Here is a 27067-nt window from a genome sequence, read left to right on the forward strand (position 1 = left end):
CAGGCATAATGCTTACGATTGCTTGATACATGATAGCAAATTAGCAATCACCACACATTTTTTTTACCGTGTAACTAGGTATTTCAAGCTACTCGAAGCTGCTTTTTCAAGCAGTATGAAAGAGTTAACGTCTGTAGTCAGACGATTTGAAAGCCTGGGAAAAACGCTTAGTCGCTTATAGTAACACCTTTTTGTGTGAATGCCTTATTTCAGTCATGTTAGATCGTCAAACTCAAAAATTTTTGAGAACCAAAAAAATTGTCCAAAAAATCCGGTCAGTCCTTTGGGGCAAAAAAAAATTTAAAAATATAGGTGCCTATAGTCCGCGGAAAAAACGGGTGCGAGAATTATCTAAATATAATACGGGTGCCTATTCTAAATAGAACAGGGTGGAGAAGGGGGTACAGGCTACAGCAAACGGAGTGAAAAGGGTGATCTTAAAGAAATCAATAAATCTTCTGAATGGTATATATTGTATTTAGGGTTGATTTTATAAATTTTGTCCAATTGTATCGGAGAAACAAGTTACGCAGAAAGACAGCATAGGCCTGTGTCGTTAGTACAGAGGGGGATACCCACGTGGGGGTGATTTCTTTGTTGGTTTGAACGGCGTCGCTTGCTACACTGAAACGCCAGTGAAAACCCATAAATACATTGCAAGTTGCAACCCGAGCCTGCAGTGATTGCTCGGATTACGTGGTTAGTACAAAAAGATTCCATGCAGCAACCAAACGATTTGTATTAAAAATCTCCGTGCAACCTGAAATTAGCAGTAATTACAACTATGAGTCTATGAGTACCCATAACCAGTAGTTTTTCGCCATCAGTAAAAATGCAGTGTAACAGATTCTAGTAACAGTTTCACATTTTACGGATTAATTTTGGAATCGTACTGTAAAAACATGTATGAAAGTTGGAGTTTTAATACTTCTATCACGATGCGCTTTAGAAAAGAAACGCCATACGATTTTACCGGCTGCAATGAGAACGCTCATATTGACATCCGTACGCCTTCGATAGTACCAGCTGGACATTATAGCATCACTCTGTGAGACGGAGACCATATCGTCGCACGATACAATGGACGAATTAATCAGCACAGTTAGATGAGCATAGTCTGTCGATGGATTCGTTATATTTCGCATTCATATCCGCGACAGCTGTCTCTATTGGTGGACCATGGTAAACAATAGCTGCTAGCGACAGTGGACTCACATGTCCCCATGTGACAATCTCCACTTTGAACGAAGCTGCACCGGTTTTCGGTAATGAAGCCGCGCTTTGCAGAAGCAAAATATTCATCTTCAGAAAAAGTAGAATGATGAGTAATAAAGGTCATTTTAAAAGGTGTGTTAACATAAAATCGGATTCTGTGGGGGCTGAATAAGGAAGTTGAAAACGATTGCGATTTTATCGCAGTTCGCAGGATTGCCGTACAACAGGGAACAGGGTAAATGAACCTCCAAGCTTCTACATCAATATTCAGGGCAACATGACGCCGATTAACCATTTTTGACAAGCGGTATTTTACTTAGCGCTTGATGATCGTGTAATCAGATCAGAGTTAAGCAGGTAGCGTATTCAGATCAGGATTAGAATTAATCCGTTTCGCCATTGGCAAGCGAGATTTAGAAGCAAACTGAAATCGAACTGGAATCGAATTCTCTCACTTCCTTTACTAGTACTCCGTACAAGGCTTGGCATTTTAATGAATAAACAATAGCTGATACACGTACATTAGGTACATAGAATGGACAGTAATTTTGGCATCTGCAAAAAGAAGGATCAACAGATATATAATTCAGCATTCAATACAATTACCTGGTACTGGGCGTTCGGCGAGTAATCTACCCAGGAGTATTCATTAGTATTACGAGTAATCTACTGATTCTACTCACGAGTATTATTCCTCTTTTAGTGTTCATTCGAACCATGACATTTATAGAACGTTCGTTCCACAACCGAACTGCTTGCTTTGATCATATAGCGCTGAATAATTAAGCAGACCCAAGATAGTTTTTGAAAACCGCAATAACTCTTCACATTTTTGTGTGACTCTGAATTTCAATGCTTTTATGTTGTTTTTTTATTTCGTTTTGCATTTACAGATATGTCTGTAGATCTCGTCGTCTCGATAAGGAGTGATTCCTACCTTTGCCGCCGCCAAAACCTTTGCCGTTTTAATTTACCGTCAAAAATTACCGTTTAGAAAGCCTTTGTGCCGTTGATTAACCGTTAGGCAATAAATTACCGTTGACACTTTACCTTTTTCCTGTATATTTACTTGTTATACGTTTTAAGTAAGTAAACAAAACGTAACGTACACGTACATCGATGAATGTGGCACATTACCAACTATTAGTATTAAATATATTGTACGGACATATATGTGAAATTTTACGCAGTTTTATTACAGTAGTTCAGTTCCTAGCCACACAAACAAAAATTACTGACACCGCAAACATAATAAATTTGTGCAACAATTTGCGTAATTGGTCCATTAGTATTACACCACGCTGCAAAACTTAACACAGAAGTTAAAGAATCATTCTTCCGGTACAAAAATTATTCCATTGTAAGAAAGTTAGCAAGAAAATACTTTCATACACACATTCTCTTCGTTACAGAAGGATACGGGTGTAATGACATCTTTCATGATCGGTAACGAACGAATAAATTAACATCTGCGTCGCACTACTTTTCTATAGTGAACCAGTAAATTTTTGTGATTCCTTACGAGTAGAGTTTTTTTTGCATGTAAGTATTTATAGTGCACCAGATTCATCGATGTATGTGTACGTTACGTTTTGCTTATTAAAACCTATATCAAGTAAATATACAGAAAAACGGCAAAGTGGCAACGGTAATTTATTGATTAACGGTTAATTAACGGCAAAGGCATTCTAAACGGTAATTTTTGACGATAAATTAAACGGTAAAGGTTTTGACGGCGGCAAAGTTAAAGGTAAAGTTGAAAAAGGCAAAATGAAACGGCAAAGGCAAAGGGGCGGCAAAGGTAAAGTAGGCCGACCCGAGTTAAACAATAAACTAGGGACGTTACAGCCATAGTTTTTGCCTAAACCTATCCAGTCAGCATAAATTAAACTCTGAATTACTGACGACAAGTGACCAGTGCAGAAAATTTGAGCTGTCGTAAAAGCAACTAAGTAAGTGTCGTAATGCTGTCAGCCAATAGGTGGATGCCATGATTCTGGTAGTTTAAGGTAGTCTAGTGGTGTGTCCTCCGAGCAGGCAGTACGTTCTCTGCATCCCCTTCCCTTTGATATCTATACTCCCGCGTTCCTTGACCTCGTAAGGCTGATAAGGAACGCTGCGGAGAAGGTCAGCCGTTTCCGCGCTCAGCTGAATATAGCCAGGAAGCTGTAGCTCTGCATTCGTGAGGCTGTATTATTTACTGTGTCGCCAAATCTACGAACATTTTGCTGTATGAACTTTTAACTGGGTGACAACATTTGCTTACAAGCAATAGCGAGAATTCAACCCCAGCAACGCACGGCCCTACAAACAAGTCACATGATACAGCATACATACATTTAAGTTAGGTGCTGCCAATGTAACCTAATTTTATGACTCTGTTGATATTTATTGAAAGTTGACGACCAGCATAGTTGAAAATCTGGAATCTGGTGCATACCGGTATGCATACCAGGTGGTGAATGATTTTGATTTTGCGTTAGCTCAAAAAATAATCGAGACCATCCGGAGCGGCCAGTCTTCATATCTGCTTCCGACAGTTGACCATCCCACTAGGCAGCTGAGTACGGTTATGCAAATTCTGGATACATCTTGGAATGAGCAGCCAACACTGCGCCCCGATTCTTCTAACCTCCTCAATCAAATGACCAGCAAACTCGGCTTATCCTTAAAACAGGATACATCATTTTTTGATAATGTATTACACCGGCTGAAGAAATACGCTGACGCTTTGGAAGACGAAGTCTACAATCGCGCTCTGATTTACGTATATTACGAGTTGTATTCAGAAATTAGACCAAAACGTAGCCGGTACCATTGTTTTCCAGATTGCCAGAAGCTTGTGGTGAATTGTCGTATGGATATCGCAAAGTGAAAATCTCATACAAAATAATGCCGGTGCTGTAAATATCTGCGGCTTTGTCTGGATGACCTTTGGCGTCTCGTAACAGTTCTGGCTCCGTCCAGAGCAGTTTCTTAGCGTTGTCATGCGGCTTTTCTATCGCACGACCTCACAAACTCTGCGACAATGCCACGTATCCAAATTTTCCAGTCTTCAAGGTAAAATGACGATCAATAAGACACACCCATCGCGATAGATGACCGTGGTAACGAAGCGATGTCTTGGTATGGATGAAATGTATTGCCTACATTAAGTTTAACGGTTTAACAACATGACACAGAAGTCTCAATCAACAGTTGAAAAACGTCAGCAGCCAAACAAAGACATACACATTGGCCCTTACACGAATAAGATCCACAGCCAGCGAATTTTGAAGGTCCATATCCAAACGATTTTGTAATCAAAAAGATCATTGAGAGACCCGCGTTCACAGAATGACGCGACAAACAGCAGCCGCGTTCTGCTAAGGTCCAAGCTCAGTCCAAGGAGAACATTGATATTGTCTGAATTAATGTGTCGCAACTGCAACGACAACCAAAGAAAACTTTTGATACTGCAAGCAATTATTCAAGTGTATGCTAGCTTACTTCGTAAATCAGCCGAGCCGTAGGCCTATACCGTTCCGCGAACGCCCCAATGGCGGTATTGACGTTATCGTCCAGTGGCATGGAATAAATTCAGACATGCTGCTGTACTGGCAAATACGCCGCCGAATACTACAGCATAATCAGAGTAACTTATTACATTTCTTTGATTTTTCAAAGCCTTGGAGAAATTCGTGTACGCACAACGACCTTTGCTGTTGATTTCCTAATGCCACTTCCACTCGTAACTTTAGATGATTATAAATTTATAACTGCGAAGCGGATTCTCAGATACCGTGAAAGTACTACTGCAGTAAAACCTGTGACCTTGAACACTCGCGTAAATTGAACACTGGTGTACATTGAACGGTCATTACGGAACCGGCGCGTCTAGTAGACTATGACACAGGGGGGACCTCGCGTAAATTGAACATCTCTCTAAAGTGAACATTGAACAAATTAGCTGGCACGGATCTTATAATTTACTAATATTTAGTCCTTTTGAAAATGAACAAAGCGCCAGAACCTGGTTCAGGAGCGAAAAACATAAAAATTTTCGTTTAACGGACCAAAGTTTACCAACCATTTGCTTGTTGCAACTTTAACACAACACGATTTTTGATTTGTTATGCGCGCAAATACGTACCGGTATATTAGGCTTGCTAACGCGGCCGCTCCCCTTGGGGCGGCGGCCGTCCGCCCTAAGAATCAGGTTTAGTGCATAGAACCACTGCCTCCTGGGGGCAGCTGTTCTGTACATTGAACAGGCGTCTACATTGAACGAAAAATTTGGAACCGCAGGTGTTCAAAGTACGCAGGTTTTACTGTAGTACCAAGGCATATAATTAAGATATATGTACCGTGGTACCACTTTGAATCACGTGTGTTCTCGAAAATAAGTGAGTGTCCTTCCCTAGCTTTAAGGCTGCAAGAATATTCACAAGTTTTGAATGTTCTTGTAGCCTTAAAATAATAATAATAATAATGAGTTTATTGTCCTTGCACGGAGCGGTTGCCCCCTTTAAGCTTCAGACAGCGAGACAGTGGTAAAAAACATACAGAACGTTACGACAACATCGTGAATCAATAATGACATGAAAAACATGAACGTCAGTATGCAGCAAACAAAAATTATATACGTAACAATTGAAAAAAACAACAGGAGGGAAGATTTTTTTTGTAGTTGCGATCAGTTGATTTCTATCGTGGAAAAGGGGAGGGAGACGATCGCGCTGGTGTCGATGCATAAAACCAAAACCCACGTTAATAATTATTGTCAAATTTCAGAAAATGTTTTCAAAATGAAATCGTGGGAGAAAAGGAAAGCAAGGACACTTACGCACGTAATCGCCGTGTTGTACTGTTTCAACTAGATCGCAACCGTTTAACAACTTTAGTGAATCTAAAGTTTTGTAGTACAGCAAAAAATTTAGGTTTACAAGAACGAACACAATTAGGATAAACACTAGTTCTGAAGACTTTCGCTGATGATATATCGTCCCATTTTACGGTCCTTAGAGCTTCCGTAAAGGCATCCAGCGTAACGTACGCAATGGGTTGCAAAGGAAGTTCATTCCAGACGGACACAAGGTTGTTAAGATACGATCCATGGACAGGGGTCACAGTTACTCCGCAAACGGTTATCGGGGCGGGTTTGATCGGACAGGGATGCTTCATTAGGCGTTCTGAAATTCTGGTGTTTCCTGCAACAGACTCAAGCACGGCAGCGGAGAATGTGAGTGGTGATACGATTAGATCACCCATCGGTACCACCCGGAAAACTAACTTGTATATAAACAAAAGTGCTTTTTTGAGACGTCGCGTTTTAAGATCATCCCACTGAAGCTCTTTTAGACGTTCTTCGTAATTCAAGACACTGTTGCCGAGCCGCAATGTTCTAGAAAATCTCCTTTGGCAACGTTCAATGAGATTTATCGACTGCTTGAACGAAGGATTCATAATGATGCAGCAGTAATCGATAACTGAGAGGACAAGTGACTCGTAAAGTCGTATACGAGCACCATAGTCGGTGTAGCGAAAAATGTGGTTGATGTAGCTGATTCGTTTGTTACATTTCTTTACCAGATTTTCGCTGTTGATCTTAAAGTTTAGTTTTCGGTCGACGAATATTCCCAGGTGTTTTACATGTTCACACTTTGGTATTGGAACGTTGTTGATGCTGTATTGATATGGGAAGTCAAGGGAGTTTTGTCTGGAAAAATGAACATGGGCGGATTTTGCAGCGTTCAGAACAAGCTGCTTGTTACTCAGCCACTCACCAAGATGCGTTAAGTCTTCCTGTAACAGCTGACTGTCCGATGCGTCGATGACTGGGCGAAACACAACAATGTCATCCGCAAAAACAAAAGCGGTGCTTCCGTTTTTCAGCGCACGTATGAACAAATTGAGGACACATAAAAACAACAAAGGCCCTAAAACAGAACCTTGAGGCACACCACTGCGGACAGGTAGCGAAGTCGAAATTTCATTTTCCACTGTAACACACTGCGACCGATTTTTTAAATAGTTAGAAATGAGATGCACTATCTGACTTGGAAGATTCATCTGAATCAGTGCGTCGATGATTGATTCATGAGAAAGCTTATCAAATGCTTTTGAACAGTCCAGAAACACAGCGTCTACAGCGTTGCTATTAGTAATAAAACCATTCACAAATTTCACAAAAAGGAAAAGCTGTAGTTCAGTGGATCTTTTGTGCCGGTAGGCAAACTGGTGATCAAAAAGAGTGTTGTTTTTCTTAAATGGTCACGAATTAACTGGTCAAGACATCGTTCAAAAATTTTCGATACAGGATTCAGCATTGAGACCGGACGGTAACTGCTAGGTAGCCTGTGATCTGCAAACACTTTTGGCACTGGAGTTATGAAAAAATGCTTCCACCTTGCTGGGAATACGCCTTCGTTGATAGCGGCATCAAAAATCATTTTAAGCGGCTTAGTTATCGATAGCGCTGCGATTTTTAAACGTTTATTTGTAATTTCAAATTTACCACTTGACGCGGCAACAGAAGTTTTCGCAAGTTGTTCAAAAATTAATAGTTCTGAAATTTCCCAGGTCTCCTGGTTATTGCATAATACATTAATGTTGGTACCAGTACTTACAGTGAGCATTGCACACAGATTGAGAATCTTGATAAACTGTATTAAGTATTTTGGCTTTCTCACGATCTGTTGCAACCGACTTGCCATCGGCCACCTTGAGCGGTGGCATGCCGATACGATCATTCACTGACTTCATAAACCGCCAAAATTTAGAAGGATTATTACGGAAAGCTGTAGATATATTCGAAAGCTTGTGTTTTCTAAACTTCCGCACCAGGGCATCACACTTCTTTGAGACAGTTTTCCATTTCATTTCCAGGTCAACTGATGCAGTTTTTCGGTACAGTTTAAAAGCTCGATCCCGAGAATTGACTGCTTTTTTTATGTTTTTAGGATATTTTACTGAACTTTTGCGTAATTTTACATTTTCACAAACAAAAAAGGTTTTAGCTGTTGTCAGAAAAGTTTCTTCAACTTTTTATGCTCTTTGGTCTACGTTCAGACCGCAAAACAAATTTGCCCAGTCTACAGCATTTAACGCAACAAGAAATTGGTCGACTTTATCGTTCTCAATTTTCCACCGCTTGACTGTGCGAAACTTTCTCCGATACTTCTTCAGTTTCAAAGAAAATTCAAAACCAATATGGTCATTGCTGGAAGTGGGCGGGCTAATTGGGAATGCAGGCTCGAAAAGTGAATTCACGCTCGTCATTCCGCTTCCGGACTCGTGTCGCTGTTGCTTCCCAATCACGCGGCCGTGGACGCCACTAACGCAAAGGAATTGTGGAAAGCGAAAAGTGGTCAGACAGAACTCCCGGAATCGATCTACTTGAAGTCGCAGCCCGCATGGGATGTACCGCTCTGCAACATGTCGCTGTCGACACTGCTGGAAGTCTTCCGGGACGATGAAACTAACCGAGCCCGCCTCCTTGCCCAGTCGAAACCGGAAGCAGGTATCTGGCTGAATGCTTTGCCATCGGCGCATATCGGAAATCTCTTAGATGACGACACCCTCAAGATATCAGTCGGACTCAGGCTGGGCGCAGTCATATGTGAAGCACACGCATGTGCCAAATGCCGCAAGCCTGTAGATGTATACGGCCACCATGGACTGTCATGCTCGTTTTCGGCCGGGAGGCATGCACGACACGGTGCTTTGAACAGCATCGTGTGCCGATCATTGGTTTCGGCGGGCATTCCAGCAAAACTCGAACCTCGTGGCACATCCCATACATCTGAACGTCGCCCAGACGGATGCACGACCTTTGCCTGGAAACGTGGTATGTGTCTGGCTTGGGATGTCACCTGCGTCGACACTGTCGCCTCATCCCATATCAAGTCCACTTCCTCAGTTGCCGGATCCGCCGCGGCCCAAGCCGAAGACAAGAAAGCCAGACTCTATGCGTATCTTGTAGGCAGATACATTTTTGCAGCACTAGCCTTTGAAACGTTCGGGCCCTGGGGAAAATCGGCATCTGCTTTAATAAAGGAAATCGGCAAGCGGCTACAGCAACACACCGGGAAACCTCGCTCACACGAATTCTTACGTCAACGTCTGTCGATCGAAATACAGCGAGGCAACGCGGCTTCCGTGCTGGGGACAATGGAAGGCGCGGATAAATTAGAAGAAATTTTGGTATTGTAATTCTCTATTTGTTGCCAATTCATGTATTCTAACTGGCTTGTGCTAATAAAATATATTCACCAATTCACGCTTAGTAGACAGAGATCAAGACAGTTTAGTCCTCTAGTGGGAAAATCGATTATCTGTGTCAGTCCAAATTCATTAACAGCTTTTAGTAACTCGCGGCTAGCTGGCCTGCTTCCAGTTTTGGTTGTCCAATTTATGTCAGGCCGATTAAAATCACCCATGATTATGCATTTCGTTAATAAATGAGCAGAGAAATTGGAACGCAGATGTTCAATTAGCGCAGGAACAGCAAACATGCTTTTATCAGGCGGAGCATAAAAGGCAATAAAAATTCGATCAAGAGACAGAGAGTGTACACAGAGAATTTCAAGTAATGGAGTTTCCAGCTCCGTCTTATGAATTCCACGTAACGTATTACGAATTACAATAGCCACACCACCACGACCATCAGCTCGGGCCTTCCGAAATACATTAAAGTTATCTAGGTCGGCGAAATCAGAATCTGTCATAAATGGTCTGTCGTATGTTTCCGTGAGTACGGTCACATCGCTGGCTGAGCAGAACAAACTCACTTCTTCACTTTTATTGTTTACGCTTCTGACATTACAGCATCGAACACGGATGTTTTCAACAGGAGCCGGATGCTCCGGGTGTCTAACAGATACAATTCGATGGTCCACACAATTTGGTAAATTAATATTCAGAGACGTAATTATTCCAGCAGAATTAGTTTTCAAAATTTCATGGTCATTTACCGGTTTTTTGGAACATTTTGATTGTGAAAATAACGCGAATTTTTGAAAACTGCGCAGTACGAGCGATCATAAGCCGAATGGTAGTTAGCTTGCGAGTAAACCTTGCTGTCACTACAGAGCGGGCACACAAATAAAAAATCATCGTTTTCCGGACAGTCAGTAGACAAATGGGTTTTAGCACAATAAGCACATCGAGGTGATTTATCACACTTCGTCGAAGTGTGACCATAAGCGCAACACGTGGAACACTGCGGTACGTGTACGTGGTCTTCAATGGGGCAACGTGACCACTGAATTATTAGGAACCGTTGGTCAGTCAGGATATTGCGAGTAGCCTGGCTGACTTCCAAGACAACTGCGCATGTGGAGACTTCATCGCGGCGGCTGGTTAGGCGTGTGACCAATTTAATACCTGCGTTGGGTGGGAGGATGTTTTTAGCTCGAATTTCATTCAAAAGGTCATCATTGGACAGTGTTTTTGGGACTCGGCGAACAATTACTCTTGACATTCTGGGTTTTGTTGAAACCACATCATAACCTAACGCTTCTGCATGATTTTCCAAGATAGACTTACCGTTCTCGGCGCTGTCGGCATTTTGGAATTGAAACAGAACACGCTTACCACCGATGGGACGGAAACTAGCTTTGTGTATGGTTTTCAACTTTCTTACGTTCGTTTGTGTCAGTGATTCTGTTGACCGAAGACCGGCTGGCCGTGTTAACTGGCTGTGATCAATTATCCAGGATAATTCCGCTGAGTCAGATTGCAGACGATGTCTGGAAATGATGAAATAAAACAAATTGTCACTGTTTCATAAAAAATCGACCATATACCTAATCATGCGATAAGCCACTGCAATCAAGATGCCGCAAACAACCACAAAAACACCAACCACACTTCCGATTATCTTTCCCGCATCATCTGAAAGTACAATTATCGAATTAACCACTTGCTATTATTAGGTATACATTATGGTATCCCCAGTGATGACGTAAAATAAGAAGGCGCTATGTTTACGTAAGTGGTAGCATAGTGAACGTTAGCGGGTGACTTCACCTCTTGGAGCACAGGGTCCTTTGTTGCCTAAATATCCACAGATCGGTTCGTTCCGTGGAGGCTGGCGGTTTGGTTTCCCTGCCCAATAAATTGTGCTGTTCACTTGGATTTCGGTACTGCCATAATTCTCATACATAACTGTCTGAAAAATACTAGAATTATTAAGCCACACTTAAAATAATGTATAATTGTGAGGTTACATCCATGCGATTCGTCTCAGGATTCAATGATTTCACCGCGAAAGCAATACGTCGTTGCCGTGAATTCATCGATAGCAATCCTTAAAAACCTGGTATTGAACGTGCGATTGTAGAATAACGAAGCAAACCCTTTCCCATCGCTATAATCGAAGTCAGGCTGTTTGGCAATGCTTTCGTTCAGTATTTGAAAGAATATCTCCACGGAACTGTAGGCTGCAGCCAAAAACTGAACCGCCTACAATTAGAGCAAGCGTGCAGGGAAATCTTAAAGAGGCCGTCTTGGCAGCACGAAAATGTTACGAACTGTTTCGTTCCATTTAATCGTGTAGTTGTATTCCGCTTTCGCCATCTCGATCCAGGTATCTCGCGACTCGCAGCGTGTCGGATGGACTACGAATTGTAGCATCAAAGATTTCAACCAGCAGCAAATTTCGGAAGGCTTGTCTAGTAATTTCGTCGTCGGCATCGCCATACTCCTACGTATAGTTGCCAAATGGTTTGTACGGAAACGTCTGTCCCACTGCGACAAATACCTGGAATATTCATTTCAGTTATAATGCAGTCACGTTACACCTGTACATCTAAATCAAACGGAAACTCCACCGAAGCGCTTACATGTTCTTCAGAGGTCATGTTCGCCATGAAAGCGCTTATCTAAGGGAAAAATTTCCGAATTTTATTCATTTTCTATTATTACAGTAAGATACTTGTTAATGCATCTTACCATGAAGCTTCGCAGTTTGGTTGCATGTCCGAAAAGCATCAGGACTGTTCGAGGAAGACAAGAAAATGAGTAAACGAAGTACAATTCACTGGATGCACGCAAAGCAATGTTATCCCGTCCTAATTGGTAATACGATCTGCCTACCGCGACAGCTTTTCCGGAATTCCTCCAAAATGCCATCGTAGCTGGATGCATTGATAGCGCTGCACGTATCGTCGGATGACCTGAGCATTACTTATATTGTTGAAAAATAAAGAAATTACTGGCGACTGGCACATCTGACTCTCGTGAAGGAATTTCTATTTCCGCAAAGCAGTTTAATGGAAGTTATTTCTGAAACGAAATCTCTTTTCCGCCGTCAGGAAACGAACATCGCGGAGGCTATTATCGCTACATCTCTGTACTCTGTACTACAGTCATAACGTTATAATATTGCTCTAAATAAGTATTAAATTACTAAAGTACACCAACTAATTTTGCATAATGTTAACCCTTTACTTTTGCATGGATCGCTTTAAATTGGTTTCAACCTATTTGAAACACCTTGTTTGCCTCTTTTGCGCGGCTCCTGCATTCTCTTCCGCGAGTTTTTATGCACGCTGTAATAGCAACACTAAAATCGTGCCGATAAAGCTACTGTGTTATTATCTGTAAAGTATAGAGTGCCCAAATCTTTGTTATACACCGCGTGACAAGCACACCTCGAAACAGGTAATCTTTTTTAGTATTTTTTTTAAAGTTGAAAATGTTGAAAGAATTCTGCCGGCGTTTTGAACCCCGGAAATTCGGCCGGCGTTTTGACCACAGTAAATTCTGCCGGCAGGAAATTCGGTCGGCGTTTTGACCACACAAAAATTCGGTCGGCAGGAAATTCTGCCGGCGTTTTGACATTGGCCCTGCTTGAACACCCGTTGGCGAAATTACAGTACTTGCGCAAAATTACACATCATTAATTTTTAATGCGTATCAGCGTATGTAAATCATTCCGGGCTGGAGTACAATAAACGAAATAATGTTAACATCAAACTTTAGAATTGCGCCTTGTAATGAATACAGAAAGTGTTTTGCTTTCAACAAGATTTAGCGACATATACGGGTAATGTACTGAAAGAAGACTTTGCAGACTAGGTATTCACGCTTTTTAATCGGTAATTAGCGCTGATTGATACACGCACTAATTTACAAGGAGCCATAATCTTGCAATTTATTTGACAATAATTACCAGTTAAACCAGCAAATAAGTGCACTTAGCGATCACGGTTCTTGTTGCCACAAGATCGACCCACCTTTATTGTAGTAACAGTCTAAGCGTGTCTGAAAATTTGCCGAATATTGTATAGTACATACAAATTGCTCACTAAAAGGTGCTTCCGCTGCCAAGATATCTGTACTGTAAACTAATAGGGAGTGAACTGGAAGGAGTGGATGACAATTTCCACTTCCTGTCCGTTACTGGGTGCCAAGCCATTGAATAACCACAGATTGATCATCGCCGGCATGGGACTCTGCGGTACATCCACCGCATTGGCCGGTGCAAACGTCCAACTGGCATATTCGTCCAACCGGTTGTTATTTTGGTACCCGTGCTGCCCGCTGAACAAAATATTGTTACTCCGCCACGCGAACGACTGTGTCGTATATGTTCCCGACAACGCCAGATCAAACTGATAAGACGTCTGCGGCCGACCGGCCACGGATGGATACACCGTAAAACTAGCCGGTTTCCCGTTGACAAAGCCCCATTTGGCGTATTCAATGTCGATCTCATTGGTCCGATCGGACCGACATCGGGCGGCGGGTAGTTGAACAGGCCCAGCACAATGTTCTGATCCAGCCGATCGATAGGGCCTTCCATCTGGAACTGGTAGCGGCCGAAGCCCAGTCGCTGGATAGTGGCTACTTCCGCACAATACCACCGCCCATTGTGCTGGGTAATTTTCAGATGGAGGCGACCTTGGTCGTCCAGGAAGGCGTTGTTCTCGTCCCAGTTGTTCGGTCCCGGACTGGTTCCGTTCCGGACTGGTGCTGCGCAGTGCGCACCGACCATTCTCTACCGGAAAAGGTTAGTGTCTTGCCATGGACGCTTTCGGTCAATAAAATAAAAGCAAAACATATCGCTACCGCTTCTAGCAAGCTGCGTGCAGAGAACCGGGGTGAGTGTGCCATGTTGCGTTAATTCCGTACAAGCCTTATGAAATTTCTTAGCGGAACTCAGCTGAATAATTTACCGGCATTTTATACATAGAGTATACTCAGACGGATGTTCGACGCGTATTCACGCTATCTCGCGCAACATATTTTATAGTTTAGCTGGAAATTCCGAAAAATACCGGACTTTTACAACCGGTAAAAGCCTAAAAGGTAGCGACTGACGACTGCTTACAGCAGCTGTATGCGTCCTTTTTATCGCTTCCTTCTAATCAACACCACATGGACTTTGGATAAGAGCCTTAAAAGAGATTCCATGAATGGAAGATGTTATGAATTTGTTTTGTTGAGGTATCTAGCTTGTCTTCTGCTCATGCGCGCCCATATGTTGCAAATTCTGGACAACCACGACCGACCGATCACTTCGTCTGGCATCGACGTTACAAGCAGAATTATTTTTCGCGTATTATTAAACCGGGGTATTTTGTTAGCAACAAAGTTTCCCAAAATCATTCAAAAGCAACGCAGATCAAATTAAGTTAAGTACACCAATACAATACACCTGTTGCATGTACTGCAGACATTAAACAGGTTAAGTTTGTACCGTGCAACGGATCATAACGCGCTTCTGACACGTTACCTCCAGTAAGCATTTTTTTAAACTGTTGCTCTGGATATTGTTGAGATCGAAACCTTCATCGCTTCAAATAAAGGAAATGCAGTTACTTAAAGTATAAAACATATCCACTTGTAATTCTACCATTAGAAGTCGCGCCACAGTGACTCGGTAGAATGATCAATGAAGTAATTAATAATGCGTGTACATTTTCCGACATCAATATGCCACGCACAATTTCCGTTGTACGATGTACTCGGTATTGTCCATGGTCTTGAACTCCGCTCTTGTCACTACTATTGTTTAAAGTATAATCGCTGAATCGACGCTGATTAGGGTGTCTGCTGCTGTAAACAACCAAAACGTAAACTTTATATATAATTATACAGTACTGCATACGCAGTTAGAAATGATAACCGCGCAACAATACCACAGTAAAGGATTGTTAGCCGTGTTTCACGTTCAAGTGATGCTGATAACACTATCGCGTGCTTATTGTCTCCTGTTTTTGATTCACGTTTGCCGTTTCGTTTTGTACATCGTTTTCCTGTAGCAGTTGCTGTGAGCATCAGGCATTCTTGTACACAAATATAATTCTGGAATCACCGTCGATCATTTTAGAAACTAACATGCGTACCACAGCGGGACTATTGTTGATTAGTGCCGCTGGAGCGCTGGGTGCGCCTTCCGGTTTCCCAGGCGGTTCAAGAGCGGGTGCGCAAGCGATGTGTAATTAACATGGATTTTTCGTATTCAGATATAATCTGGCGAATACTACAAATAACCACCAACTGTTTTTTGCACATACTTAATAGTAAAGGATAGTGTTGCTTGATTTATTAATTATTGTAGACACTTGCGGAAAGGTCGCTACTGGTCAACGCAATAACGTGCAAAGTTTTATCAACAAGATCGTCGGTGGATCAGAAGTAAGTTCCTTTGAAATCTTTCAGAGCGTTACTTTGCTAGTTTGCTTATTTTAACTACGCCAATATTTTCTACTTTCATGGCTGATTTATGAACACAGAAGCTGAGAGCTTTTGTTGTTGTTTAAACGGTAAATTAAACCGAAATTAGAACCGTGACATCGTAATGCTCAAATCATTCGGAGAACCGTGCGCGAATTCAATGCATCGAGCTATGATGGTATTCTGGAGGAGTTCAGGAAGTGCTGTCGAGGTAATTTATTGCGTTACCGCATTACAGCGCAATAAGATCCCCTAGATCCCCTTACACAATCCGTACGGACCCGTATTTACCATATTTCACTGCGTTGAATACGTGTATAAGTTTTCGGCAAATCTATACAAGTACATTTTCTTTGTGCAGCAATGGTGTTCTTCGGACACGAACAACTGCGAAACTTCATGGTGAGCTAAGCATGAAGTTCACTGTCTCTGCTAAATAATTTCTTTAAGGGAAGGCATCCTTTTCAGTAATTCTGGTGTTCCACTTTAGATAAGCGCCTATAAAGCTGGCTTGACCTCAGCAGAATACGTAAGCTCCGCATTTTGTCACTTCTCGGCTTCCAAACTTGGCTGACTATCTGGTCTGTTTCACCCGAAGGTATATGTGGCGATGGGACAAGCGTTTCCGTACGAACCGTTTGGTAACTGCACATGGGAGTACGGTGATGCCAGTGACGACATCGCCAAACAAGCTTACCAAAATCTACTGGTGGTGGAAATTTTGGACGCTACAATTCGTAATCCATCGAACGCACTGCGACATAATTGGAAAGAAACGGCAAAAATCCAGTATAACTGCACAATTGGTTGGATTTTGGAATGAGACAGTTCGTCAAAATGTTTTTATATTGGTTGTTAAAGTAATTATTTCGAATTCCTAATCAGTCGTCATTTTCGTGTTTTGAGTACAGCCGGTGCAACATGTGGCCGCGTCATACAGCTCTGTGGAGCTGCTCTTCCAAATGTTAAACGAATCCCTTCTTGAGCAAACTGGCTTTAACTACAGCGATGGAAAAGCGTTTGCTTCACTGTTCTTTAATCGTTGCTCAACACAAGGTTTCTAAAAATCGCTTTCGACGAATTTGGTCAGCGACGTATTGCGTTTGCGGTAAAATCACTGAATCCCATAACAAATCATATGGATGTAGGTAGACTGAACGCTTCCGGACGCCTGAGCATGCTTACGACTGGCATAATATGCAGCTGCGGCAATTATTGTCATAAATCTTTTTGTTCTGCATTTCACACAGTAATGTTTGGGAAGTATGGTAGCAATGAAATTCAAGTACACGGCACAATTTACTGGGCAGTAATGCCAACAACAGGCCTCCGCGAAACGAGCCGATCTGCGGATATTTAGGGAGCAAAGGACCATGCGCTGCCAAAGGTGGCTTAGTCTTTGACCTTTACTAGCTTTCAAGTTGTTTGTGGAACACCTTTGCACTTGGTTATGGCTGGTTCAGTGAATGCATTCGGCGCTAATTTGCAGATGGGTTAAGAGAAACTATCGGCATAGCCGTGGGTGTTTTGGTGGTTGTGTGCAGCGCCATCATGGTTACCGTGGCTTATCGCATTTTTCGGTGCGTATTCCAAATCCCACTAAACGTATGGTGTTTGTGTCACGGTGGATATTAAAAATCAACAATTTTGACCAAGAATTATTTTGCAGGCAACGATTGCAGTCAGACTCGGAAGAATTTTCCTGGATTCTTGATTATAACCATTTAGTGCGTCCAGCTGGTCTTCGATCAACAGAATCACCAACAGAACAGAGTGTAAGCGAATAACAGAAAATGTTTGGTTTATGTACAAAGTACTGTGAGGTAGGAACTGAACACAAACTGAAAGCTTTCTAATATGTATTACGAACACGAAACTGGTTAGTCATAAGTCTGATAATTCTTTAGTACTCGGCAGTATATCTACCAGTACAGCATCTGTCTGAATTTGTCCCATGCCACTGCTCGATAATGCTGTCATGGAGACTTTTACCACACCTTCCAGATCTACGGCTCGACTGGTTCATGAGGTGAGCAGAGAACATTCTTGCCAACATTGCATACAGTTTTTGGGTTTCTTTAAATGTTTTCCAGCTCCGACATATTATTAGCTCAGACAACGTCAATGTTCTCCTCGGATTAAGCTTAGCACTTAGCAAAACGCAATTACTGTTTGTTGCGCCTTTCTGTGACCTGGGCTCTCTCCATGACCTTTTCGATTTACAAAACCGTTTGGACATGGACCTACAACATTCGTTGGCTGTGGATCTTATTCGAGTTAGTAACGGTTAAAAACTTTAGCATTTATCTTTCTCTGTTACTGCATCCTTCTACGAAATAGGCGGTCGTTAAATCAAAACGTACGTAGGCGATACATTTCATCCATACCAAAACATCTCTCCTTTACCACGGCCAGTTAACGCGACGGGTGCCTTATTGACCGGCACTTTACTCTGGAAATTGCCAAGTTTGGTTTCCAAGCATTGTCATATAAACTCTGCGGCCATACAGCATTGGTGCTGCATGATAACCCAGTGAAGCTGCTCTGGACTGCGCCCGAGTTATTACGAGTACGAGACTCTAACCATAGTCCAAACAAGGTGACGGACATCTACAGCATCGGCATTATTTTGTACGAGATCTCCACGCTGCGCTGTCTCTACGAAAATTCCCGACCAGCATCTGGAAACCTAGAAAATAACGGTAAAATAAGGATTTTATAAAGTTCGATATAAATAAACGCGTATTAGTACTCTAGCCAAAAACCATTTCTCTTCTGTTTAATCATTCAACATTAACGGTGGACTTGGACTGCGAACCACTAAAGCGCTAGTTTTTCCCGCCTTTCTGGTGTCGGCATTTTCGGTGGTTTCGCTGGTTTCCGAAATCTACCAGCCTGCGACGGTGGCGTTACTGGATTCCGTTGTAGAAGAATGGTCCAAATGGTCAAATTGCAAACCACCATCCGATGAAAGCAGGAAATTTCAGTGGGCCTGGGATCGACCTTCGATAGACTGTGTCGTGTCATCCCTGAAAGCGGCTGCTGTAAATGAAACGGACAAGGCAGTGCTGCTGGCCGCTCTCCAACGTGACTCTGGCGCCTTGTTAAATGCCCTTCCAGCACCTGCTCTACATACATTCTTGCGAGACGAAGAAGTCAGAGTTGGTGTTGCTCTCCAATTTGGGCTGCCCGTTGTGGAGGAACATAACTGCGTAAACTGTGGAAGCCGATTGGAAACAAACGGCCACCACGGTTTGTCTTGTCCTAGCAGCAAAGGCAGACGGTCGCGACATGTTGAACTGAACAATGAGACGAAACGCGGCTTGGAGCTCGCCGGCTATCCCTGCCAAAGCGAACCGGCTGGATTGTCTGACAAGGACGGCAAGCGGCCGGATGGGATGACTTTGATTCCTGTGCGCGAAGGAAAGGCCGTGGTATGGGATGCAACTTGTTGGGATACTGTGGCCGTGTCGCATGTGCATGCTAGCTCCCTGAAAGCCGGGAGTGTCGCACAACTGGCGGAAAATTTCAAGCGGCGGAAGTACGCTTTCGTCGAGGGTTTGGGCTATTTTTTCTACGCTCTGGCGGTCGAGACGTTCGGAACTTTTGGAACATCGTTTGCGGAACTGATTCGTTTTGTTGGCCGGAAGATCCGCGACGCTACAGGAGAGCCTAGATCCACGGCCTTTTAAGATAGCGATTAAGTTTGGCTGTAGTAAGAGGAAACGCAGCAGCTGTTTTGGGTACCTTGAGTGCACATCATAAGATTTTGAATGACAATAATGATTACGGGTGTTTTTTCAATGTTTAAAATTTAATTATTTTAATTAGTGTAAACCTGCGGAAGCATAGCGATATGTGGATTGGCTGTTGCCCATTAAAAGAGTAAAAGTTCAACCTTAATCAAGGTTCATTCAACAATTAAAAATAATCATTATTCGGGAGTACGTTTTCTTGCATTAGCTCAAAAGTAATCGACGCGATCCGAAACGGGAATTCTCCGTATCTGCGCCCAACAGCTGACCATCCAACGAAGCAACTCAGTATGATATCAATGCATACCCTACAGATACAGAACTGTTGGAATGAACAGCCGGCACTTCGCCCGGATTCACTCAACCTTATCAATAAAATTACCAACAAAATGGATACGACTTTCACCCAAAATACTTCGTTCTTCGATAATATACTACACCGAGTGAAGAAATACGCAGACGCTCTAGAAGACGAGGTCTATATACTGCTGAACTACAGATTGAGCGGAAGCGCTGTGATGAACTGCTGTGCGAAATTCTTCCGCGCATCGTCGCCGAACGCCTTCAAAATGGGGGAAAGGTCGAACCCGAGTGCTTTGAAAGTGTAACTGTGCTGTTTTGTGATGCGTATGGATTCGAAACCCATGTCGTGGACTTGCGGTCACCGGTCGCTGTCACGGGGTTTTTGAGCAAATTATACTTTGCTTTCGATCCCGTTGTAAAGACTTTCAATGCGTATAAGGTGGAAACAGTCGCCAGTTCGTATCTTGTACGTAATGTGCAAACCCGAGAGCGCAACCATCTTTTTTGGAATTTTGTCTCGTTCTACCGGTACAGGTGGTCAGCGGATTGCCAGTGAAAATCGTCATTCACATGAATGGGATTGCCTATTTGGCACTGGCACTCAAGAAAGCGTTTACGGTGTTTGTAGAGACCGATGGTCTGCAGTTCATTGGCGGCGTGCAAACCGGTAACTCAACATCTGAACTTCTAATTGCAGGTTAGCACGATTAACGTACTGCTTTGCATAAAATTTGCTTAAAACGTGAGCACTCACACTTCATCGAACTTTTAAAAGAAATTGAGACTAGCTCCGCCTTGAGCGCAAAATTTACGGGATTCAGGCCGAGAGCTACAGCATTTTGCAGTAAATTTATAACCGGCCAAAATCTTGAATATTATTAGGATAATAAGATAATCCGTAATAATATTCTCACTCCGAAATGAATTCTTCCCCGGAGAAAATGCGTCCAAACATTCTGCCAAAAAAACGTTTGTTGTTGACCATTCTGCTGTCTAGCGTTTTGATCTCGCGCCATGTCGCCAAAAAATCCTCACGAAAATTTCATGTGCGAGACATTAATATTAATGTTTTCGTGGCTGATGCTGCATTTCCCCTGAAAACAAATTTGATGAAGCCGTCGGGGGCTATAATTTGTCCGATAATCAAGTGATTTTTAATTATCGTTTGAGTCGAGCCCGCCGAATTATTGAAAATGCTTTTGGCATTCTCGCCGCTCGATGGAGAATTTTTCGCTCACCTATGGAGTACACACCGAAAATGGTAGAAAAGATATGCTTGGCCTGCATCGCCCTGCATAACTTTTTAAGAGACCAGGATGACCCCTCGGGAACATCGCAGTACATTTCGCCATGTTCGGTTGACAGGGAAAATGATATCGGCGTTGATGTTGATGTTGTTGATGCTACGTAATAACTAATTGCGCAAATACAATTAATGTCTGTTTTGGAAATAATCACAATCACATCCGGATGCTTCCCACCAAAAACGGTGCGAAGACGCTCTTCGCACTCGTTTTAAGAAAAAAGTGCGAAAGGCGCCCATACTTTTTGTTCGATGCTAAAGATCCCTTAGAACATTTTGCGCTCACACTTATTAGCACTTTTCGTCTTCGCACTGTGCGAAGGCCTTCGCACTTGAAGTGTGGCCCTAGCATAAGTTCAAATCGACACAACTTTTGAAAAGTGTGGCGGTATGTTGAAGCTGTTTTTGCAAAGAAAAGAAAACGGATGTAGAATTTATTTGCAGGTGCTTGAACAGTCTATTTTGATGTTTCTGCTAATGTGTTTTTTAACAACTTTGGCGACTTGCTTGGCTACGAATACAAAAGGGCACACGTACGGGAATAATAACGCGGCATCGGCGGCGAGCTATGTAGGTGGCAGCCGTTATATTACACATCCTGTAGCGAAATTGGTAAAATTAGAATTATTTACGTTTTAATATATGTAGCTGTTAAGATGCGATATTTTGATTATTTTGCACATTTTAAATCGAAATCACCGAAATCAGACAGTTTGCTGATCGCTTATTAAAAAACCGTTAAACCAGTAGGAGCACATTGCAAGGAGAGCGATTCTGAGCGATACGTTTCTACATGAGTGAGAATCGAGATCAGAAAATGGAATACCAAAGATCGAATAAAATCGTATTTTATTTGATCGTAAACATAAACACCAAAATCATCAGCGAAAACCCAAACAGAAAACACCGAAGTGAAATCTAGAGATCTTTCACTGAGGTCCAAAAACCTCATAATGAATCGGTGGAATCCGATGAAATAGAGATTGGCTGCACAAGAGCGGCTCGGCAGCTCCAATCCGGCGGTCCAATCGGTGACCGACGTGAGCTCAGAGCCGACCGCTCTAGCATGCCACGGGTGGGGACACGACGTACATCTGATCCATATCGATATCGGGGGATGACTCGCTGATTAGTGGCGATTTTAACATGAATACGACAAATCGTGAAAACATCAATTCTGATCATAGAGATCAACGTAAATGAGAAACAAAAGTAAATGCGCATCACATTATTAGAAAATCGTTAGCAAAAATCACAACGTAAGACGATCGTCAAAATCGTTAACACAACCAGTCGTTATCAAATGCATTTCTAAATGCGTAATCAACTCGAACCAAAATGAAAGCTTTATTTCACTGCGCGAATTCTGGATTCCGAGAGGACTTACAGTTTCACGGGGCGATTATCGTTAAACTGTCCAGGTTGACCATTCATCACTGCGCATCGTACACGTCTCATCACTTCTTCTCTTCATCTTCCGCTTTCTGCGTTTCATCGTCCGGCATTTTCTCATCCGGTTTCTTCACCATACCAATCGCTTCGAGATTCAAATTCTGCATATCTTCCAGCGATGGAGCCACAGGTAAGTTGTTCACATTTCCGACACTGCTCTGATCAGGCGCATTAGCGGGCGCCGTCGTTTCCATCTTCTCATCTTCACGGGGCGGCTTATCATTCCGTCCTGGTCAAAACAATGGTCAAAACAATCATACCGCACGTATTCAAGATACCGCACTGCACAGCTCCGTTTTTCAACATACCCGTTCTTATCTCTATGAATCATAACGTATGCACCATAGTGCGCTGCACTGGCCGTATACCAGCCAACAGAGAATGATGTCTGACTTTTCGTACTGTCGCTTTAATCTTATCTTTCTCGCCCTGTTTCTGAATTATCGCTGCACCATAATACAGAAAATCGATAATTTCATACGGACCGTCGTAACGATCGCGTAAACCTTTCAATTCTTCTTTCTTTTCCGGAATACTGAGCCAAACGGCGTCACCGATAATGAATTCACTCTGCGTTCGTCTGCATTTGCCTTCCGACCAGGTCGCGCCCGATCGGATGGTATGCAGATCCGAAATGATGCGATATTTTCAGTTCACGAAGTAACGATTGCATTAATCGACCCATACAACTAGTACCTTGATCGGTATTAATTTCAAGAGGGGCACCATACGACAAGATCACATCGCAAAGCAGGAAGTTCGCAACGTCCCGTGCAGACTGAGTTTTTATCGGTTTAGCGATAACAAATTTGTCAACTCATCGACAACGATTGCAATGTGGTCATTACCACGTTCGGTTTTAGGAACCGATCCTTTAATGCCCAGCTGGACGCGAAAGAACGGCTCACCGACTTTAACGTCTCGCAGTTTGCCCGGCGGGGCGCGACGAGGCGCTTTCCGGGCGTGGCAACCGCGACACTTTCTTACATAATCATCGATATCGGTTGTCATGTTATGTCAGTAATATCGCATCGTAAGTTTTTTTAAACCGAGATGACCACTGGCGGGACTGTCATGCATTCCTTTCAGAATATCGACTCGCCAGTGTTCGGCACCACAAATCGCCGGTTAATTCGATCGTTTGCTGTAGATAATCGATACAGTACAGTAGTATCCCGGCCCAACCTGACGCGTTGTTTTTTATCCGGGGGGGTCTAAATTTTTGGACCTAGGGCATTATTTACGGGTCTATTTTTTGGACCTGGGTTATGATTTACTAGTGTGTCGTCGCGGGCGTGCATGTACCGTCGTGGCGGAGCCACGACGGTGCATGTACGGGGCGCATACGTGAAATAGTACACAGAGTCTCACGTACTGAAAGAAAATTTGTTTTAACTAAGGTTTCAAAACTTAGTTCATACACAGGTGGGAAACCTTAGTTGTTCTACACTAAGGTATGGGAAACCTTAGTTGATCTACTGCCGCAAACGAGATTGTTTTTTTAATTTTTTTATTCGTTTTTTTGTTATTCAGATAGTCAGTTTTTTAGTGGTTATCTGACAAATCTTGTACTAAAATTGAATTCCGTACAGAACGTAAATTGAAAAGTTATATAAGGGTAAACAAATACTGCATCGCTTTCCATGATTACCGTATAACGATCAGTAATTACCGCGGTAACTAAAGAATGTTACTAGGCATATTCGATGCTTGACATTCTACGACTGAGTTTGCAGTTGCATAACTTGGTTCTTCTAACGGTAACAGTAATTCTGCGTAAATCTTGTTGGAATACCGGCTACTTGACGAGTGATTGACGAAGGAAAAATCCTATAGCTTCATAATAAGTGTGAGTTTGGGGTATTTTTATTACAATAAAATACGCCATTTGGTGGCGCACAAGCATTTTTAAAGGCATAATATCAGTTCAGCAGGTATTTAAGGGGCAAGGTTTCTTCTGAATAGCGGCGGCCACCACACTTTATTGAATCGTAACGGCATCGCCACACACTGACAATGCCGATGTACTGATTCTTTATGGAGGAACTGCTGGCCGGTATCATCCGACACCATGGGCTTATTAAACCGGAATTCACAGGAGCGTTTCAAATGGCTCGCTTGGTTTCCAATCGCATGGGGGTGGAACCGATGTGGAATCCTACTGTAGATCGTCAGGTCAACGAGTTGGTGACGGCTTTGGCACGACGATGCCCATGTATTATGAACTGTCCGGGACCGATTGCTACGACTTCGAGTGCTTGTTTTGTTGAAATCATCATCCTTATCCTCAACGTTGCTCGACGATGCCGATGTACAGTGATCTTGCGATGGGAGATTTGGCTTTCTTCGGTGGCGTCTTCTAGATGCTTTCATTCACAACTGGCAACTAAAATCAGTGTTCCAAGTCATCATCTTTATCCTTGACTTAGTGGATCGGAGATTAAACCACAACCAAAGAAAACAGATCTTTGGAGAATGCCATTCTTACCTAGCTGCAATCGTTTTCGCTAATTTGGGTGAGTGATGTTTCTTAAAGTGCTGTTCCAGTAGTTGGTTTGCAACACTTTCCCCACCGCTTCCGTCACGACAAATCTCGCAAAAACAATAAAGAAGATGAAGTAAAGAAGCGTTAATAAAATTGTTTCACATCTGCGACCCATTGGGGTCGCATTCGGAAACAAACGCCTTGGGTCGGCCATAGCGCGACAATGTGAAACGTTCATGCTTAAATACTTGCTGTTTGCAGGTCATCGCCTTAAATAACTGCAAACAGGAACATTTAAGGCGCGAAATAAACCCAACTAGCAAAAGTGACAAAATGTATGGAACGTTGTCTTCATTTCCGCGCTTTTGCGCACCCTTTGGAATGTGCATTTGTGGACCGACAATGTCTGGAAAAACTAATTTTGTGTTTCTTTGATCAGCAATAGTGACATACTGATTGATAAGCCGCCATCTAAAATAATTTACTGCTACGGAGAATGGCAGAATGCTTTTCATAATTTGAAGAACGTAGAGTTTGTCAAAGGCATGGATAATTTGTTTCCGCTGCTAGGCGATACCGTCTCCGGCGAGCAAACGTTAATAATCATTGACGACCTGGCTTCTGATTTATGTAAAGACGACCGTTGCTCCAATTTGTTCACGCGTGGAATACATCACAACAACGTTTCAGTCGTTGTTCTGCTGCAAAATTTATATAGGCAAGGAAAATCGATGCGAGACATTACCATCAATTCCCAGTACTTAATACTATTTAAGAGCGTGAGGGATGTCCAACAAATAAACTTACTAGACCGTCAAACAGGATTGAGACATTTAGTGGAAGCGTACAAAAAAGTGACTGCTCAATCTTATCAGCCTGATTATTGATATGCGACCCGTATGTCCGGATTATTTAAGGATCCGCTCTCATGTGTTGCCACATGAGCAGATGAGAATTTACACCAATCGTTGCCAAAATGTCGGAACGCGTTAAAGCCTTAGCCCCTTTCCTGATCACTTTGCAGAATTTGAAACCCAAACAGCGCAAAGTTCTATTGGGTTATTTGAACAAATCGCAGATGAAAGCTTTGGAAAAGATTGCTGTTAATATTGTTAAGAACACTGTGGCTCTCAGCCCTACCGAACTGGACAAGTGCAAACGCCATCGGAAAGCATTAAAGTTGATTGCTCTCCGGCGGTACCCGAATAAAGAAAAGCGGAAAATCCTACAGCAAGGAGGATTCATTGGAGCCATATTACCCGTTATAGCCGGAGTGTTGACGTCACTGATTGGAAATGGATGAATACTACATTGTAGCGCGCCGTGACATGGAAGCACGCCTACATGAGCAGATCCAGATAAACAAGGAACCTCCCGAAGCCAGAGCGGTGCTGTCATTGGATGCCTTGTTGGCCAAAATCTTGCATAGCACCGATATAAATGAGTATGAAAAAGCCAGCCAGTTATCAAGCATCCTGGAGCGTTTCTTAGCTTTAAAACAAAAAGCCTTGCCAGACGAAAATTTACTGGAAATACCGAATGTTCCCACCATTCAGCCATCAACGTTGACCTTTGAATCTTCGAAACCTCCTCCAACTTGTTCCAAAAGGAAACGGACCGATTACGATAATGAAAGATCTTCAAAACAACCACGTGTTCCGTTATTCCCTGATACCTTACCGACAAGAGGGCGCAAGCGCGAACGGGAGGGTGAAGAGGATTTCCACGGTACTAAAAGTTCTTCAAAGCAACCACGTGTTCCATTATTTCCGGACATCCTACCAACCAAGGGGCGCAAACGTGATCGGGAAGCCGAAGAGGATTTTTTGCCGGTGAAAATTCCACGACGCCCGTTATTTCCGCCTACTCTACCCACTAAAGGCTCCA

The 27067-nt window shown here is 42.8% G+C and overlaps 1 protein-coding gene and 1 long non-coding RNA gene across 3 annotated transcripts; both read right to left on the bottom strand.

Annotated features, from left to right (window-relative positions):
- Positions 1-3765: 3765 nt before the first annotated feature.
- LOC129581671 (uncharacterized) lies at positions 3766-4613 on the bottom strand. The gene is made up of 3 exons (XR_008689526.1): positions 4461-4613; positions 4031-4361; positions 3766-3882 (listed from the first exon to the last, which is right to left on the bottom strand). It is a non-coding gene; the product is annotated as an uncharacterized LOC129581671 (long non-coding RNA).
- Positions 4614-13289: 8676 nt separating this feature from the next.
- Positions 13290-15087, bottom strand: LOC129602800 (uncharacterized). 2 transcript variants are annotated; one of them, XM_055501962.1, is made up of 2 exons: positions 14939-15087; positions 13290-14200 (listed from the first exon to the last, which is right to left on the bottom strand). In XM_055501962.1, exons 1-2 carry the CDS (start codon positions 14949-14951, stop codon positions 13548-13550), a joined length of 666 nt encoding a protein of 221 aa, XP_055357937.1. In that variant the 5' UTR covers positions 14952-15087; the 3' UTR covers positions 13290-13547. The 2 variants fall into 2 exon arrangements, with proteins under 2 accessions (XP_055357937.1, XP_055357928.1); XM_055501953.1 differs by having other exon boundaries at positions 14903-15087.
- Positions 15088-27067: the final 11980 nt, after the last annotated feature.

The sequence above is a fragment of the Paramacrobiotus metropolitanus genome, unplaced genomic scaffold (assembly GCF_019649055.1).
Source record: "Paramacrobiotus metropolitanus isolate TYO unplaced genomic scaffold, Prichtersi_v1.0 Parri_scaffold0000001, whole genome shotgun sequence".
Lineage (NCBI taxonomy): Eukaryota > Metazoa > Tardigrada > Eutardigrada > Parachela > Macrobiotidae > Paramacrobiotus > Paramacrobiotus metropolitanus.